The sequence below is a fragment of the Babylonia areolata genome, chromosome 22 (genome assembly GCF_041734735.1).
Source record: "Babylonia areolata isolate BAREFJ2019XMU chromosome 22, ASM4173473v1, whole genome shotgun sequence".
Classification (NCBI taxonomy): Eukaryota; Metazoa; Mollusca; class Gastropoda; order Neogastropoda; family Buccinidae; genus Babylonia; species Babylonia areolata.
The window spans coordinates 32,995,202-33,013,410 of record NC_134897.1 but is presented as its reverse complement, the minus strand read 5'-3'; the positions used below and the strand labels follow the sequence as shown (position 1 = coordinate 33,013,410).

General features: G+C 42.1%; 1 protein-coding gene across 1 annotated transcript; it reads left to right on the top strand.

Annotated features, from left to right (window-relative positions):
* Window positions 1–5,268: 5,268 nt before the first annotated feature.
* On the top strand, window positions 5,269–12,725 carry LOC143297103 (uncharacterized). Its single transcript, XM_076609276.1, has 4 exons — window positions 5,269–5,565; window positions 8,882–9,198; window positions 12,011–12,209; window positions 12,496–12,725. Exons 1-4 carry the CDS (start codon window positions 5,313–5,315, stop codon window positions 12,723–12,725), a joined length of 999 nt encoding a protein of 332 aa, XP_076465391.1. The 5' UTR covers window positions 5,269–5,312.
* Window positions 12,726–18,209: the final 5,484 nt, after the last annotated feature.

Here is an 18,209-nt window from a genome sequence, read left to right as displayed (position 1 = left end):
ATATGAGCCCGTCTTCATTCAAGAAGACATGAAACCATCCCCTTTGATAGTGAACACTAAATTCTGGTAGTGTTGGCGTGTACAGTGTACGCAGTTGTAAATTATGATGGCTCGTTGACTTTGGACCATTTCAAATGTAAGTGCACTGAGAGTGTCTACTTGATGCAGATTCAGAGCGTTATACAACTACAAGACTACATCATCATCATCAACACACACACACACACACACACACACACACACACACACACACACGCACGCACGCACGCACACACTGTCAGGTTATAATTTTCTATTCTAACGTAGGTTTAGTCTATATCTAATTCATTAGTTGATGGACTAGGTAATATCTATATACAGTTCCTATTCATAGGATTGAATACAACATAAAATTTCTGTTAAGCCTCCTTCTCCAAACCCCAAAAGTGTTACTTACTTATGAGAAGAAGAAGCAGAAATACTAATATCCAATGTACACCATATCAAATAGTCATTTTACACACACACACACACACACACACACACACACACACACACGCGCGCGCGCAGCTTACTGAGGACACACATAAACACACACACAAGCGAGCACGCGTACACATACACGCGCGCGCACACACACACACACACACACACACACACAAGCACACACGCACAAACACACACACGCGCGCGCGCAGCTTACTGAGCCTCATATCACCGAATTTCTTCATATTAATTCAAGACGAAATTGGAATAAACTTCGATTCGAGATTGTTTTGTGTTTGTTGTGCTGAACTTTCGATCTCGGAAAGATCCATTTTCCTACAGCGCTACCACACGGCGAACAGGGGAAGACAATTCGGAAAATTCTCTCATTCTTTTTGAAACAGGAAGCCAGTGAATTGAGTGGAAGATCGGAGTATCATGTTCAAATTTGGAGGATCTGGAAATAATCCGAGCAGCATTGTTTTGAACTCTCTGGAGTTTGTCAAGCGTCATCAATGGATAATGCAAGATATACAATCATAGAGTCATTGATGAATCCAGGCACTAATCTCGTTTCTCACAAGCGCAGGAAGAATAGTCACAAACCAGCCCCATATTTATATGTCTCTCTCTCTCTATATATATATTAACATGGTAAGCAGTGGTGGCTGAATCCCTTTGGAGATCCAGGTGATCCAAGTAAAGGCTACTCTACACAAAACCTCTCCTGTGTCAGTGCTTGGAGATAATGGGATTATGACACAGCTGAGCTGACTAATCATGCTGTACACACATTTTTGTTTTTACCTCTCTTGCAATCCTTTTAAATGCCCAAGCATACGGTGCAAAGGCAACTTATTTATAAGTTATTTATTTATTTTTATTTTTTACAGTATAACTTATTTTGTTGTCTGTCTTTTTTTTCTTTTAAAAATTTTTTACATCACCCTTCCTGGGCCGATTTTGGAAATCTATTAATTCTGATTTTTCTCCCGCTGAGCTTGGGAACACCACTAAACTGTAACTGGTGTGTCTGAATCAATTGCAGCTGGGAGATAATTAAAGACCATTTCCGAGACATCTGATCAGTCCACAGGGTTCGAAATCACAGCCGTATCAGGCATACTTTTGCATCTTTTTCTGCTTCCTTTTGTTTTATCAGTATTCATACTGATACTTTGCCCCAGACGATAAAAGAACCTGTTTGATATACCCATCAATTTCCTTGCAGGGAAAGGTTGTTTGAAAATCCACCCCACTTACAGATTGGTTTGATCAGAAGCAGCACCATACATTTTTTCTCATGTCAAATTTTCGGGCGTTTATTTATTTATTCATTATTTTTCCTAATGTCAACCGTGTGAACATGGTCTATGGTATTCTATTCTGTGGCTTTGCGTGCTGCTCTTTTATATAGTTGTGCTGGTATTGTTGAAGCTAACCCATGAATAGAAATGTCTGATACTGTTATTCTTTGTGTTTCTTTTTCTCACTTTCATACGTATTTCAAAACGTTTAAAAAAAGAAAAAGAAAAAAAAGGAATTTTTGTGGTGTGACGTCGTGACATTATTAAAAACAACAACAACAACAACAACAAAAACGTCTTCACACGGGCCAGTGTAAGTATGTGTGTGTGTGTGTGTAGGAATGGATGGGAGGGGGGGGGGTGAGAGACTAAGCATTGCTTGACCACGTCATGTTGCACACACATGCACGCACACACGCGCACGCACAATCACAGGCTCGCACGCACACTTAAAACAGAAAACACACACACACACACACACACACACACACACACACAATCGCAGGCTCTCACGAACACGACAAAAAAGAAACCTTTGTGGCAGGGATAATGGAATGGCTACATCATTCATAAAACGAAACTGGCTACAATTCAGAGTATCTAATAAATAATTCAATTCTTAGATGGTCCGAGCCAGGTACGTTGTTTCGGGAAATACAAAGGGCAACGAACATAGAGGTGTTTATTCACCTTCTCTCCATAATGCAGTGTGCGTCGATCGAACGAAAATGAATAGTAGTTATAGTCTGTTTACTAACTTGAAACCTCAACAATTTTGACATTTCGAATGATCTGCTATCGCATCACTTCAACTGAGAAAAATACAGCAAGCTGCCACCTGAGAGAGAGAGAGAGAGAGAGAGAGAGAGAGAGAGAGAGAGAGAGAGAGAGAGACAGAGACAGAGACAGAGACAGAGAGAGAACTGAGTTTGTGGATTCGTCCCCATGTTGTTTGAGCCCACGTGTGTGGGCATGAAACAGAAATGAAGTGTTTTGAACATGCTGTGATCCTGGAGGCAATGAAATAAAACGCACCATACTGTTGTCATTTGAAGCGCCTCTACACACTCACATGCCGAAAACAGGAAAGCTTAGTGACACGATTCTGGAACTGGAACAATATACCACCACATAAAGAAGGCTAACACGCAAAAAACAACAACAAATAAAATATAGACTCCCTTTTTTTTTTTTTTACACAAGTGAGTCAAAAAACAACCCTTGTCGCAACAATGTGCTTACACAGCTGCTTCTATCCTGAAACCAAACTCTTCGACACAGTCTCTGTCCTGTGGGGTCAGGCCACGTCAATTGTGTTTGGGAAGCTGCCCTCCGGAGGATGGGGGGCGGGGGGTGTTAAGAAAACTGCACAGCTTTACAATTAAATGATTATCAAGTGAACAAAAAACAACAACAACAACAAAAGCTGCATTCAACACAAACGTGGTTGTCACGGAAATCAGTCTCCTCTGGTGTTGATTGTGTGTCCACATCACTGTCCCTGGTCTGCCACATCGGGCTCCATCATGCTGTGGTCCAGTTCACCGCTTTCTTCAGCACTCCGGGCTGGGGACAGGGGGTCACTGGGATAGCTGTACACGGGTTAATGGGAACACAGATTTCAGTAGTTTCGTGAAATGGGGACAGCCCATGTCATTCAATCCTTTACAGGTAGCCCAGCCGTCTAAACAAACATTTAATCCTGGGATTATGTGCTTGGCAATGAATAGCTTCAGGGTCTTGGATGTTGCACCTTTCCACTGGACACAGAATGATTCTGTTGGAATGCTGCTCGATGATTCCAAAGATCCACATACACATTCCTTTCCGTTGCCATATCGTGTGTAAACAGACTTTCATTGACTTCCATGTCTCCATTGAACTTCCTGCTGAGGAGGCTGAGTCCAGCGATTCTTCTAGAAGAGTTGCCGAGTAAAGCTGGCCCAACTGACTGACAGTGACTGTAAAGACACTGGTGATTGTAAACCTAAAACTACCCAACACAGATACACAATCACTCTTTCCCATTTGCACTGGACGATAGAGAATTTTGGTATTGATACACAAAACAGAATTCCAGTGCTTCAGATACAATAAAAGTATTCATAAATAATTATTGTTTTGCAATCGTCACAGTTTCTAATTCATATACAGCGATACATTTTAACAAATACTGGCTGCTGCGTGTTCATCAGTCTATCTTTATTTTTTGTGTGTTATATTTATCTTAACAAAGTACACCTTTTCTCATTTCATTTGTTTTTAATGTATTATTGTCTTGTCAAACTTTATTTCATTTTGGTTCTGTTTTTCTTGTCTTGGATGTTTTTAGCCGGCCACAATCAGGTTTTCTAAATACACTATTCTAATATTTGAGGTCCTAAACATCGCCAACAACCTATACAGGCCCATCAAGTCCCATGAAGCTGCACATTCCGACTCAAGCGAAAACAGACTGGTGGATTCACCCCAGAAGAACAAGTACTTTTCTAGGGTCCTCGTTATTCCATGGGCACCGCTTGAGTCAGCCATATGCGCTCTGTCAACATGTAATGAGACGTACATGCTGAAGCAAATATTGAGAGGTGCTTGAAATAAGCTCTTTACTGGGCCGTATGAAGGCGCGAAACAAAATCCATTTGAAGACAATTTGTGTTTAGGGATCGATGTGTTCGTTGTGCTGTGCATTCCTGTGACTGTTGTGGTGTGCAGTTTTGCGTTCTAGTTGACTTCTTGTCGCAGCGGATTTTTCATAGCATGTGTATCATTTGCCTCTGCTGTCACTGAGAAAAAGTCACTACAATAGAATGCCTTTTTTTCCCTATCCAATGAAATCCTGTTTATTTGACAGATTAGAACTTTGTGTGAAATTCTGCTAAAGACAATTTCTGTGTGACGACAGAGAAACGTTTCTTCCAAATGCAAATACAATAAAGAAAACCGTATTTGCTCACGTGTTCAGTTCGGCGGTATGAAGGCGCGAAACAAAATCCATTTGAAAACAATACGTGTTTATGGGTCGATTTGTTCGTTCTTCTGTGCATTCCTGTGACTGTTGTTTTGTGCAATTTTTGCGTTCTAGTTGACCTTTTGATAGCAGCGGATTTTTCATAGCATGTGTACCATTTGCCTCTGCTTTCACTGAGAAAAAGATCATTACAGTCCAATGCGTTTTTTCTTTCTTTTCTATCCACAAGAAATTTTGTTTATTTGATACGTTAGACCTTTGTGTGAAATTCTGCTAAAGACAATTCATCTATGAAGACAAAGATACGTTTCACGAATCTTTCAAATGCATATACAATAAAGGAAACCAGAATTTGCTCACGAGTTCAATTCGACATTTGTGAGAAATATTTGATAAAGAAGATTTCTCTATGACGAGAAGAAGGCAAATGCTTCCTGACTCTTCCATACAAATATCTTACATATAAGAGAAAAAAAAATCACAAACTAATCCACTGAATGTGTCTGCATGTGTATTCCACCTGGAAATCTGAAATAATTCCCAGTCAACTCAGGACTGAATAGAGTGCCGAGATGAAAACGTGTTTCGCACTACCAGCTATCGTGACTCACACCCTGATTCTGACAAGCCTGATGCTCTTCGAGGAAACGTGTGGCGGTTCCGTCAGCCCTGTGAGCAGAAACGATGTGATCGGAAGAGAGAAGATGAACAACAGAGAACAGTGCAGACGTCTGTGTTGGTACCGTCGCCTCTGTACCAGTTATTCCTATTGCAGCACATGCCGGGGTGGAATCAACTGTCTTCTTCATTCTGCACAAACGGAAGGTTAGTGTGTGTGTGTGTGTGTGTGTGTGTGTGTGTGTGTGTGTGTGTGTGTGTGTGTGTGTGTGTGTGTGTGTGTGTGTGTGTGTGTGTGTGTGTGTGTGTGTGTGTGTGTGTGTGTGTGTGTGTGTGTTTTCTTTTATACAACGTCTTTTCACTTTGAGTAATATTAGATGTGTCGTGTGTGTGTATGTGTGTGTGTGTGTGTGTGTGTGTGTGTGTGTGTGTGTGTGTGTGTGTGTGTGTGTGTTTGTGATCTGGGGCTGGGGATGGGGATGGTGGTTTTGAAGGGGATATACAGAAAAAAGGGATAAACTAGAACAATGGAATCAACAATTGTAAGTATCTGTGTAACGGCAATTAACAAAATAAACACCAATAAAGATTTGTTTAATAAAATTCGATATCGGAAGATCGCATCACAGAAACACTCCTATTGGACTATGTAACAGAAATTCGGCAATTTCAGTCAACAGTAACTGGTTGGACAGTAATTCCTTTATGTTTTGTTCTGAAAATGTTCTAACTTTACAAGACTTTGGAAGTAACCTGGCAATCGCGTGACACTGACACAAAATATACTTCGTGTGATCTGTTTACCACAAACACAATAAACGTTTTCGCTAAACTTTGTCTTGAAAACGTCTGGTCTTATTCGAGACACCAGAGAGGCTAGGCTACCAGTTTATGACAGAACGATGGGAAATTCAAATTATATCGCATAATTTCAGTAATAAACCCCTTTTACTTCGGGTATGAAATCCTGTCATCAGGACTAGCTTGAAATATCTCTCTCTCTCTCTCTCTCTCTCTCCCTGTGTGTGTGTGTGTGTGTGTGTGTGTGTGTTTGTTTGTTTGTTTGTTTGCTTGTTTGTGTGTGTGTGCGTGCGTGCGTGCGTCCGTGCGTGCGTGCGTGTGTGTGTGTGTGTGTGTGTGTGTGTGTGTGTGTGTGTGTGTGTGTGTGCACTGAAACTGATTATTATCTGAAGAAGAGAACCAAATGCATATTTAATGGGACTGCACTTTCGTTCTGAGTGGATGTGTATCTGAGCAGTGGCAGTAAACTATGCTATCCCCTACAGCAAGTGATCCAGGGACCAATCACACTTCAGTAGTGTTCTTAACCGCAGCTGTAGAAAAATCACAATCCAATGACTTCCCACAGTTGTTAATGAATTAGGCTGTAACTGAAAGAAGAGAATACATCAAAATACACAGCGAAAACAGGGGGTAATATAATGGCAGAAAAGTTTATACCTGATAAATGGTTAATCTTTGCACCTTATGCTTCAGAGCTCAAGAGGATGGAAGGGAGGCATCAAATGCGCGAAAATAACCGAGCTTTGTTGGGAAAAGTAGTATTCACTAGAAGTATGTTTACAGTAAGCATTTAGACTGAATAAAAAAAAACCCAAAAACACTACCCACCACTGTTTGATCAAACTGATATAGAACATCATGATGGTGGGGGAAAGTAAATGAAGGTGACAACTAAACATCACTTCCACCTTAGGCGTTTTTTTTAAGAAAAGGAAAAAAAAAAAGAAAAGAAAAGAAAAAAGACACACGTAAATATAAAAAACTGAACACAGGATACAAAACATTATCAAATTATCCCCCTCACTCTCCGCCCCCCCGCTGGTAAGGGATAAGCTGTTGAGAATTATTCAGGAGAGGAAAAGGTGGGTCTTCAGACTGGATTTGAAAGACTGCTGCCAAGATGAGTGATGGAGAGGCCGAGGAAGTTGATTCCAAAGAATGAGGGCTTGGTATGAAAAACTGCGTTGGCCATAAGCTTTGGTTCGAACAGTGGGGATCCTAAGCAGGCGGGTGTCAGAAGAAGAATGGAGTTGGCGTGAGGATATGTAAAGATGAATGAGATCGGAAAGATACTGTGGATCAGTAGCCTCAATGGGCTTGGAGCAAAGAGACAGGACTTTGTGAAAAATTATTTCTTGTACTGGAAGCCAGTGTAAAGCATAAAGTAGAGGAGAGACGTGATCAAATTTAGAGGAACGAAAGACAAGACGAGCAGCATAATCCTGGACTTTCTGAAGCCTAGTAATGAGATAGCTGGGTGAACCGACAAGAAGGGAATTACAATAATACAGGCAGGAGGGTTTTGGTTGCATGTTCAGTCAAGAGATGAGAATGGATGCAATTCTGCGAATTTCAAAGTAACACAATCTGCATACATTTGCATCATGCCGCTGACAGGAAAGAGACCAATCGATTATGACACGAAGATTACGGACGGAAGAGGAAAGAGGAATGTCGCTGCCACAAAGGGAGACTGAGGAAGGAAAAGAGACTGAGTGGCAAAGTCTTTGTGGGGTGATAACCATGATTTTAGTTTTGTTATCTAATTTTAGCTTGTTTGTTAGTCATCAATGTCTTCAGATCTGAGATACATGCATGAGTAGAGTCAATAAGAGAGTGAGGGAGAGACAGAGGTTCTGACAGACACAGCTGGTTGTCATAGGAAAGTCTGTGGTGGGACAACAGATGACTGATAATGGTGAAAATCGGTTAGTGTGTAGAGACCAAACAGAATGGACCCAAGCACAGAGCTTTGTGGCACACCAAACTGTACGTCAGACGGGGGAGGATGAAAGACCGCAAACAGAAACAACATTGGACTGGTCAGACAGATAAAAGAGAGCATGATCGCAGACTCCAGAAGTGTGATTCAGACGGTTGAGGAGAATCTGACGATAAATAGTATCAAAAGCGGCCCAAAGATCAAGGAGGGAGAGAATTGATATTTCGTTGCTGTCAAGAGAAGTTAATAAATCGCTCGAAAGTTTGAGAAGGGCTGTCTCGGTGCTATGACCGGTGCGGTAAGCAGATTGAAATGGGTAATTCAAGTTATTGGTGCTGAAGTGGTCGAGAAGTTGAGGAAGGACAACTTTCTCAGTGACTTTTGAAAAAAAGGGAAGATCAAAAACGGGTTTCTAATTCTTTAGTGAGTCCGGATCGAGACTGGGTTTTTTAAACAGTGGCCGTAAGATAGCAGATTTCAACACAATGGGAAAGGAGCTAGACAGAACAGAGTTGCAAATAACAGCAGTGACGTGTGGAAGAAGTGCATCAAGTGGCTGAGGAAGTAAACCCAAATCTTGATTTCCTCACAATCAACTCGCTTTACCCAAACTTTAATTCCCTCTTATTATTGGATCATATTCAGCGCATGTAACAATTCGCAACAGATTGTCCTCGGCATGAACAGAAGTAGCTAAAATCCAATTCTTAATTTCCTCACACACACACAATTTCCCTCTTCTTTCCTCCACCACTGTCTCTCTCTCCCTGACCACAGACAACGGCGCAGCGGAGCCTTCCGAGGACCCCTCCTGGACAGAGGAGGACGCCTTGGAGGCCGGCACCATCGGAAACACCTGCCGGCAACGCACGTGCGGGGACAAGGAGGTGTGCTTGCCCACCGCTGACGGCTCTCACCACTGCCGCTACAAACCCGCCCACTGCCACCTCCACGACTCCCCTCCCGGGGCCGTGCTGCGCGGAGAAGGAGGCGGGAGGGAGGAGGTGAAGGAGCAAGGCCAGGTGGTGGATGTGGAGTGCCTGCCAGACTTCGTTCTGGTGCCTGCTGACGCTGATGTCCGCGTCCGGTGCCAGGTGAGCTGAGTGTCCACCATCGTGGTGATCACTGCGACAGGTGTTTGTTTCTCTGTTTGCCGATTTATCTGTTTGTTTGCGTTTTTTGTAGTGAAGAGAATTCACGCAACGAGTCACTGAATATTCTGGCAACAACAAAAGCAGCTGTTACAGATACTACCACAACTGCTACTAGTATCACAAATACTGCCGTAACAGATGCAATCTTCACATTAACGTTGGGGAAAAGCAGTAGCGACAAAACACATCAGTGACTGAATCATGCAGTTCACATTTTGTAATTAGAAACTGAAGGCCAGATTTAGCATCAACGGGCACACACACATGTACCTATGTGTTTGTGTCTTATAAAACTTAAGGTTTCATGACATTGAAATTAATTCTATTCAATTCTATTTACACACGTGCGCGCGCGCGCACGCGCACACACACGCATACACACACACACACACATACCTCCTCCTCATCTCCTCTATCCAACAATATACCTGAAAATTTACGAAATATTGGAATTATTTTAGCATCTCACAATGATTTCCCTCCCCCTTTTTGACTCACTTGTGAAACCAAAGTGAGACTCTTATAAGTGTTATAACCCGGTGTTCGGTGCTCTCTCTCTCTCTCTCTCTCTCTCTCTCTCTCTCTGTGTGTGTGTGTGTGTGTGTGTGTGTGTGTGTGTGTGTGTGTGTGTGTGTGTCCGTGGTTAAATTTAACATTGCCATTTTCTCTGGAAATTCTTTGTCTGCCAATACCAAATTTAGCTTAAACATAGTAGGAAAAAAATCTTCATAGTCTACCAATAATAGGTTGGAAGTCTCCCGAATTTAGCCGTATATCCGAATCATGAACGTTTTCTTTCGTTGATGCTCTTTCCCGATTCCGAAAACACTGTTACCCCATTGCAGCTGCCCGAACGTATGCAATGTCTGGTAAGAAGACGCCATGACCCCGTTTTCTTGTTAGCAATTAAAAGCAAAGAAACACTAAGACACTAACTACATTATTGACATGACAGAAGTGATGTGCTCAGATCTTTTCTTTATGAGGACGAGTCGGGCAGCAGAGTTTTGTATGCGCTGAAGGGACTGAATGGATGAAGCAGGCAAACCAGACAATAGAGAGTTACAGTAGTCAAGGCGAGAGAGAATGAGAGAAACGACAAGTCTAGATGTTGCGTGAGTGGACAGATATTTCCGGGCGGCACTGATGCGCCGCAGTTGACATTAGCAGGACTGACATGTCTGACTGATAAATTTTTGCATGGACAGTGTATTGTCAAGGACAACACCGAGGTTCCTGACTGACCTGGAAAGAGGGATCGATGTTCTGTCAAGTTTGATTGTGTCAATTGTGATGGAAGACAGTTTTTGTTTAGTTCCTATGATCATTGCTTCAGTTTTGTCCGCGTTCAATTGTAACTTATTTACAGTCATCCAGTTAGAAATTATTTTAATTCGCCGGTAAAGGAGACATTGCCATCACGTCAGGCAACATTAATCAGAATGAATATAAAAGAAATTTTGAATCGGCCATTTCACTGTGTTAAGGTCAGCCTTGTCTACACTGGTCTGTGTAGATCTTGACAAAACATGTTGTCTGACGTGATGGCAACGTCTCCTTTACCGGCGAATTAAAATAATTTCTAAAATAATCATCATCGTGTTTACTGCATCTTAATTTTTCAAAGTGGATAAACTCGGATCTCTGCAGTTCTATAGAAAAAAACAAACAAAAACAAACAAAAACAACCGGACACATATTGCAGTGTGTATTTGAGGCAATGAGAACGTCTCCTTTACCTTGGACTTGAAAGACATTCCTAAATTCCCGAGATATACCAACATAATTTAAACGGGGTCTTCACCTCGGTTGCTGCTGTCGATTTATTCCACTAAATGAACATGCTCAAATAATTTTTGAACGTTATTGTTGAACCCGCGTCAGAGTAGTGTGTAATATCACTCATTCTTGACCCGAACATCCATAGTTCGAATCTGCTTTGAAGCCTTAAAAAAACAAAAACAAAAAAACAACAACAAACAACAACAACAACAAAAAAACCGCGAAAGTTTATATAATTATGATAACGAATAGAAAACACATTTCAACAAACTGATCTTTATAAGTTTTTATCATTACTACCATTATTTTTTCTTCAAGTGTGTATCACAAGTGAGTCTTGAAGACCTTTACCTTGCCTTTCTTGTTTATATCATAAATATGTTTAGTTTAATCATACACAGCTACTGTATTTTGATGAAACCGCTGGACTGGTCAATATCTGTATCAATTTTTTACTTCTTGTCTTCCTTGGTGACTATGATTGCAAATAAATCAACAGCTTCTCAAAAATAGTTAGGGCAATAGTATTTTACTTGAGTAAACCTAGATTTGTTACGTGCAACAGTATATTTACAGAGTGTGTCCTGCCGTATCATATGCACCTTCTGTAAAGTCGGAAGCTGAGTGACAAACCACTTTCTAAACGAAATTTATCTGAAAAACCACCACCGGCTAAATCGCCAACAATCAGTTAATAATTCAAAGAACTGACCGATAAAAGAGTCGATCAACTATTAAAGACTGATACATCAAAAACCAGTTACGTATCATTTCTCTTGGGTCAAACCCCAAGTGGATAACTGCTTCAAGGTCAGTTCAAGCAGGTAAATGTCATCAAACAATTAGTCGACCCAGTCAGTCAACCAATAGTTTGTCAACCAGTGACGTATCTTGTAACACCGCCCCCCCTCACCCTACCCCCCCCCCCCCCGGCCCCCATCCTCCCTGCCCCTCTATTTTCTTTCCCCAGGTCAACTCCAAGTGGACTACGTTCCAAGGCAAGTGCGTGCAAGTGAATTTCACACACCCCGAGATGCCTTTCTCAGCGCCCCTCCCCTGGGGTGTCAGCGACGGTTGGGGCCTGTGTGTGAGGGGGGTGTTCATCAACTCCACCGTCCCCCCAAGCTCCAGCATCTCCAGGATTATGCTGGGAATGAATTGCCCACACGGTGAAATTTCCAAATGCATCGTTTTCCGCGTGGTGGTCAGGTGAAAGGGGACATCACTATTATTCCCCCCCCCCTCTCTCTCTCTCGCTGTCTCTCTCTGCCCCTGTGTGTGTGTGTGTGTGTGTGTGTGTGTGTGTGTGTGTGTGTGTGTGTGTGTGTGTGAAGCGTATTGAATCTACTTTTGAAATATGTTTCAGACGCTGGAAATATTATCAAAACAACAGGTTGAAGAAAGCTGGCATTCTATGGAGAACAGGGATGGGCAGTCCTTTTTCTTGTCTTCTAGAGGAAACCCTCCCCTTCCAGAACGGGGACACGTTCAGCTATGGAATCAAACTCAACCTTCCGGTGCTCCGTTTTGATATTCACGGCCGCCAGAATTACACATTTGATATTCCAACAGACGGCTCTTCGGGTCAGGAAGTCATCCACGTGGAGGATATAAAGATTGTGCACGTGACTCATTCCCTGAAGTTGACTTATGTCAACATTATGAAGGACTGCCGCGACTTGTAAAGGATCGGCCTGTCTCTCGTATTGATTGCACAAAATCTCTTCTGGCAGAGACATACTTGACAATCTCCTTAAAAAAAACCCCCAAACACTCCAGAACTGGGCTGTAAGGCTCTTGTTCAGAACACCTAGACACACCCCCTCTCCCTGAGAATAAGCGTCCGTCTCTGACAGGTTGGACTGCAAATAAGCTACCACATATTTCAATGTCATCAACGATACTGTACCCACATACCCCAGTGAATTATTTTCTAGTTATACTCCTTCCAGAGCTTATTGCTCGGCTGCTGAATCCAGAGGACTGACAATCTCTCGACATAACAAAAAGTCACAAGGCCAACACTCTTTCTCCGTATCTCCCACTATCTGTCTGAACTTCTCTCTCTCTATATATATACATTCCCTCCAGGACCCTTCAATCCTTTGATGACACCAGGCCCTCTCAGCTTCCTATCTTCACACTCAAACAGTATAGCCAGCGGGCCTTTTCTCTCTCAGCAGCTAAGCTCTGGAATTCTTTCTCCAACAAAGTCAGTCCTTAGGGTCTTTCAGCTCAGGTCTGAAAACATGTTCCCTTACTCCTTAACTCCTTACTGTGATTACGGCCTATCCCTCCTTTCTGTTTAAGAACGTACTGTTTCCATCCAGACTACTTGATTGCGATGCGTGTGCATGAGGACGGAGAGAGGGAGGGAGGGAGGAAGGGTGTGTGTGTGTGTGTGTGTGTGTGTGTGTGTGTGTGTGTGTGTGTGTGTGTGTGTGCATGTGTGCGTATGTGTGTGTGTGTGTGTGTGTGTGTGTGTGCGCGCGCGCACATTTGTGCGCAAATGTGTGTGTGTGTGTGTGTGTGTGTGTGTGTGTGTGTGTGTGTGTGTGTGATTCATCGTTACTTGTTATCGTTTTGCGTTATTCACCATACCATATTATTATTTCGTTTGTATTACTTTTTACATTTCCTGTAAAACGCCTCGAGCGCTGGAATCCCCTACATACATTTCCATTATTTTTATTGTTATTACTACCACTACTATTGTTATCATTATTATTATCATTATCACTGTGTTGACAAACTTAAAAAAGTTCAAATCTCTGCAGCACGACTCACTCTCAAAGCTAAAAAATGTCAACACGTCACTCCCCTACTGGCTCCCCAGTCAAGCACGAATACAATACAAACTCTCAATCCTCTGTCACAATTTCTTCACTGATTCTTGTCCTGTCTATCTTTCGGATCTACTTTCTGTCTATTCACCATCCAGACAACTCCGTTCTTCTGATGACAGCGCACACTGTCTTTCCAAAGATTCGTACAAAAACTTATGGTGAACGTCCCTTTTTTCTGCACCTAAACAGCGGAATTCATTGCACTCACATCTCCGTTACACCCCAACACCAGATGGGGAGGATATGCTACAAAAGATGAAAGAGAGAGGACAGGCCATAGAAAGATGAAAGAGATGGAGAGGACATGCCATAGAAATATGAAAGTGATGGTCAGGATAAGCCACAGAAAGATGAAAGAGATGGAGAGGACAGGCCATAGAAAGATGAAAGTGATGGAGAGGACAGGCCATAGAAAGATGAAAGTGATGGTCAGGATAAGCCACAGAAAGATGAAAGAGATGGAGAGGACAGGCCATAGAAAGATGAAAGAGATGGAGAGGACATGCCATAGGAATATGAAAGTGATGGTCAGGATAAGCCACAGAAAGATGAAAGAGATGGAGAGGACAGGCCATAGAAAGATGAAAGTGATGGAGAGGACAGGCCATAGAAAGATGAAAGTGATGGTCAGGATAAGCCACAGAAAGATGAAAGTGATGGAGAGGACAGGCCATAGAAAGATGAAAGTGATGGTGAGGATAGGCCATAGAAAGATGAAAGAGATGGAGAGGACAGGCCATAGAAAGATGAAAGTGATGGAGAGGACAGGCCATAGAAAGATGAAAGTGATGGTCAGGATAAGCCACAGAAAGATGAAAGAGATGGAGAGGACAAGCCATAGAAAGATGAAAGAGATGGAGAGGACAGGCCATAGAAAGATGAAAGAGATGGAGAGGACAGGCCATAGAAAGATGAAAGAGATGGGGAGGATAGACCATAGAAAGATGAAAGAGATGGAGAGGACAGGCCATAGAAAGATGAAAGAGATGGAGAGGACAGGCCATAGAAAGATGAAAGAGATGGAGAGGACAGGCCATAGAAAGATGAAAGAGATGGGGAGGATAGACCATCGTAAAATGGAAGAGATAGAGAAGACAGGTCATAGAAAGATGAAAAAGATGGAGAGGATAGGATCGACATACTGCTGGTGTGAGAGAAAGACCAAAACCAATTGCTCAGCGTTTTTTCCGCTGTCAGATGTTTACATTACGCATGCATGTGTCTCTGCAATCACGCTCAGGCGGCAATTGATTTTACCTCACTTTTTGTTTTTTTTCAGAATCCATGATTAGGTGTTTGACTTTATATTCATACTGGTTGTAATGCACCGGTTTCACGAATAAAAGCAATTTAGGATTGAATTCATTCGCATCTCACTCACATGTGTGTGTGTGTGTGTGTGTGTGTGTGTGTGTGTGTGTGTGTGTGTGCCCTGTACAATTTCACTAATTTTACTACATACACTCGCACTTCATCCACATTATCATATTATCCATCTGTTAAGAATCCATAATTGTTAACTCATAGAAGTTGCAACACTAGTGATAACCTCACGCTGCTTCTTACCGTATATTTTATCAGTTCAGTTCAGTTTTTGGGGACGTTTGTAAGCATTTCAGGCTTTTTTTGGGTCCCAGTCTAACACAAAATATTGATTTGAGTTGCCAGTACACTTGCTCAGGAGTAATAGTAGTAAATTTTCACACTTGCTTAGGAGTAATAGTAGTAAATTTTCATTTTTTTATTTCTATTTTTTCTATCATTCATCATAAATGAATTTCAATTTGCTGATACTATTTACCTGTTCTATGAAGATTTTTAAAAGTGTTAACATTATCACAACATATATTAATCCACCCAAGCGAACGCTAACATGATTTCATTTTATCTTGACATTTACAGAAATGACTTCTAAGACTTTGAGAACAATAAAAGATCTTACAATCAAGTTGAAAACCAAGTAAAAATTATGTTAGAACAATATTCTGTCCACGCTAAAATACTATAGTGAGATATATTCCCAAATCATAATATTCTCACCTGCACACTCGGGTACAAAGCGGGTTACCTGCGGCTTACACAATGCAACAAAGACGCACCAAAAGTTAATTATACGTTTTAATATGATATGTTAATCACACATGTACGCCATTTATATTACGTCATGTTTCTTTGTCGTCATTAGTGGGTTTTTGTTTTTGTTTTTTGTGTGTGTGTGTGACGTTTTAGAATGCGTGTTTCGAAAACGCATCGAAACAAAACTGAAAGTATTGATAAACAATTGTGCCTTGTGCTTGAAATACTGGTATTTGATCTCAAAAGACAGACACAGGCTCCTGCACTGTACTGATTTGCACATTACTTTATAACTACATTTTTAAGCACTAATGTGCGCTTTGGTTCTAATGGCGTTCAAAAACTTAACTGCTTCATTAAAGTTTGATTTTTCAAGACATCTGTTTTGTCTGTCTTTGTGTGTTGTTGTTTAACGCAAGTAAAAGTTAAACTGAAAATAAAACCCACAGAAAACAGAAGTCGTCAAACATTTATGCTTTTCATAGTTTCTGGTTGTAGAAAAACATCTGCGTATACAGACGCAACTCACCGTCAACTTTGCTACAATCGACTTCAACATTATTCATCCAATACTCAGTCCGGAAAACACAGACTCTCTCTCTCTCTCTCTCTCTCTCACCACGACACCACACCAAACCACAAGAGAGAGAGAGAGAGAGAGAGAGAGAGAGAGAGAGAGAGAGAGAGAGAGAGAGAGAGAGAGAGAGAGATTAAGACGTCGACATACTAATCAATACAAACAGGAAATAGTTTTAAGTGTGCGCTTTGTACTTGGAATCAATCACTAAACCAGCCCACTTCCCGTCTCTCAAGGCCCGTTTAATGAATGACGACGAAAAAAAAAACAAACCCGTTTGTTACTCTTTCCCCATGGTGATAGGCATAGGTATCCTCGCCAGGACGACACAACACACACCAATACCAAAGTAATGGTTTCTGCAACCGTACATATGTAGAGGATTCAGAACATTCGAGATTTACCGAAGATAACAAAAAAATGCATGCACCTTTCCTCTGGAAAAAGTAATGACATTCAAAATTCACTGGGTCAGTAGGATTGTATGCCTGTGTGTGTGTGTGTGTGTGTGTGCGTGTGCGTGTGTGTGTCTTATGCATATATCTATCACACACACACACACACACACACACACACACACACACACACACACACACACATATTGTTTGGACCGAGAACGACCGATAGAGATTTGATCTGCATGTAACTCCAGTGCTACAGTCCACAGTAAACCACCTCACATTAATCATTCTCCCGCACACAGCATCCCCCATACTTTATTTTTATTTGTCACATCTCACAGAACCTCTTTTGAAACTTGCTTTATAGATAAAGTAAATGGTCGCTTTTAATGCATCTCTTTTAAAAACTGTTTTATAGATAACGTCACAGCGTTTATTATTTTATTTTTGTTTTCTTTTTTTTATATTTGCGTGGTAGTGGGTGGTGGTGGTGGTGGTGGTGGTGGTGGGATGGGGTGTTGCCTTTTATCAAGTAAACAGTCACGTTTAATGTATGTGCCGCGCGCCCTTTCCCCTTTGCCCATTCCTCCCCTCTCGTCTTCTGTTCCTCTCACCTCACCACAAAACACATTTCCATCCCCCCCCCCACCCCAACTCCTCCCGATTCCCCCCCCATCCCCCCGCCCCCCCCCCCCCCAAAAAAAAAGTCTCTGAAGCAAAACGAAAAAGGTCTCGATAGTGAGAGACAGAGAGAGACAAAGAGAGGGAGAGACAGACAGAGAGAGAGAGAGAGAGAGAGAGAGAGAGAGAGAGAGAGAGAGATAATCATCACAACAACGTTTTGACACCGTAACCCAACCATACGTTAGATTGTTTTGCTGACAGTCAAGTCAGCAAAACAATCTTCTCAGGGGACGGAGCAAAGGCAGCTCGCTGAGATGGACAGGGGTTTTATGGCGCCCTGCACGGAGAGTGAGACGGAATGAGACAGGGGTAGTGAGCGAGTGACCATTCCAAGTGTCCTAAGGCTCTCCACCCCAAACCCTCAAACTCGCTTTGTCGCAATTCTAGCGTCCGCTGAGGTCAACGTAGGAGAAAGGTGACAGAGTGGTTAAGACGCTGATCTACCCGACACAGTGTCCGTGAGGGTCTGGGTTCGATTCCCGCTCTCGCCCTTTCTCCCATTACCCAAGTTTGACTGGATAATCAAACTGAGCGCCTAGTCATTCGGAGGAAACGATAATAACCGAGGTCCCGTGAGCAGCACGC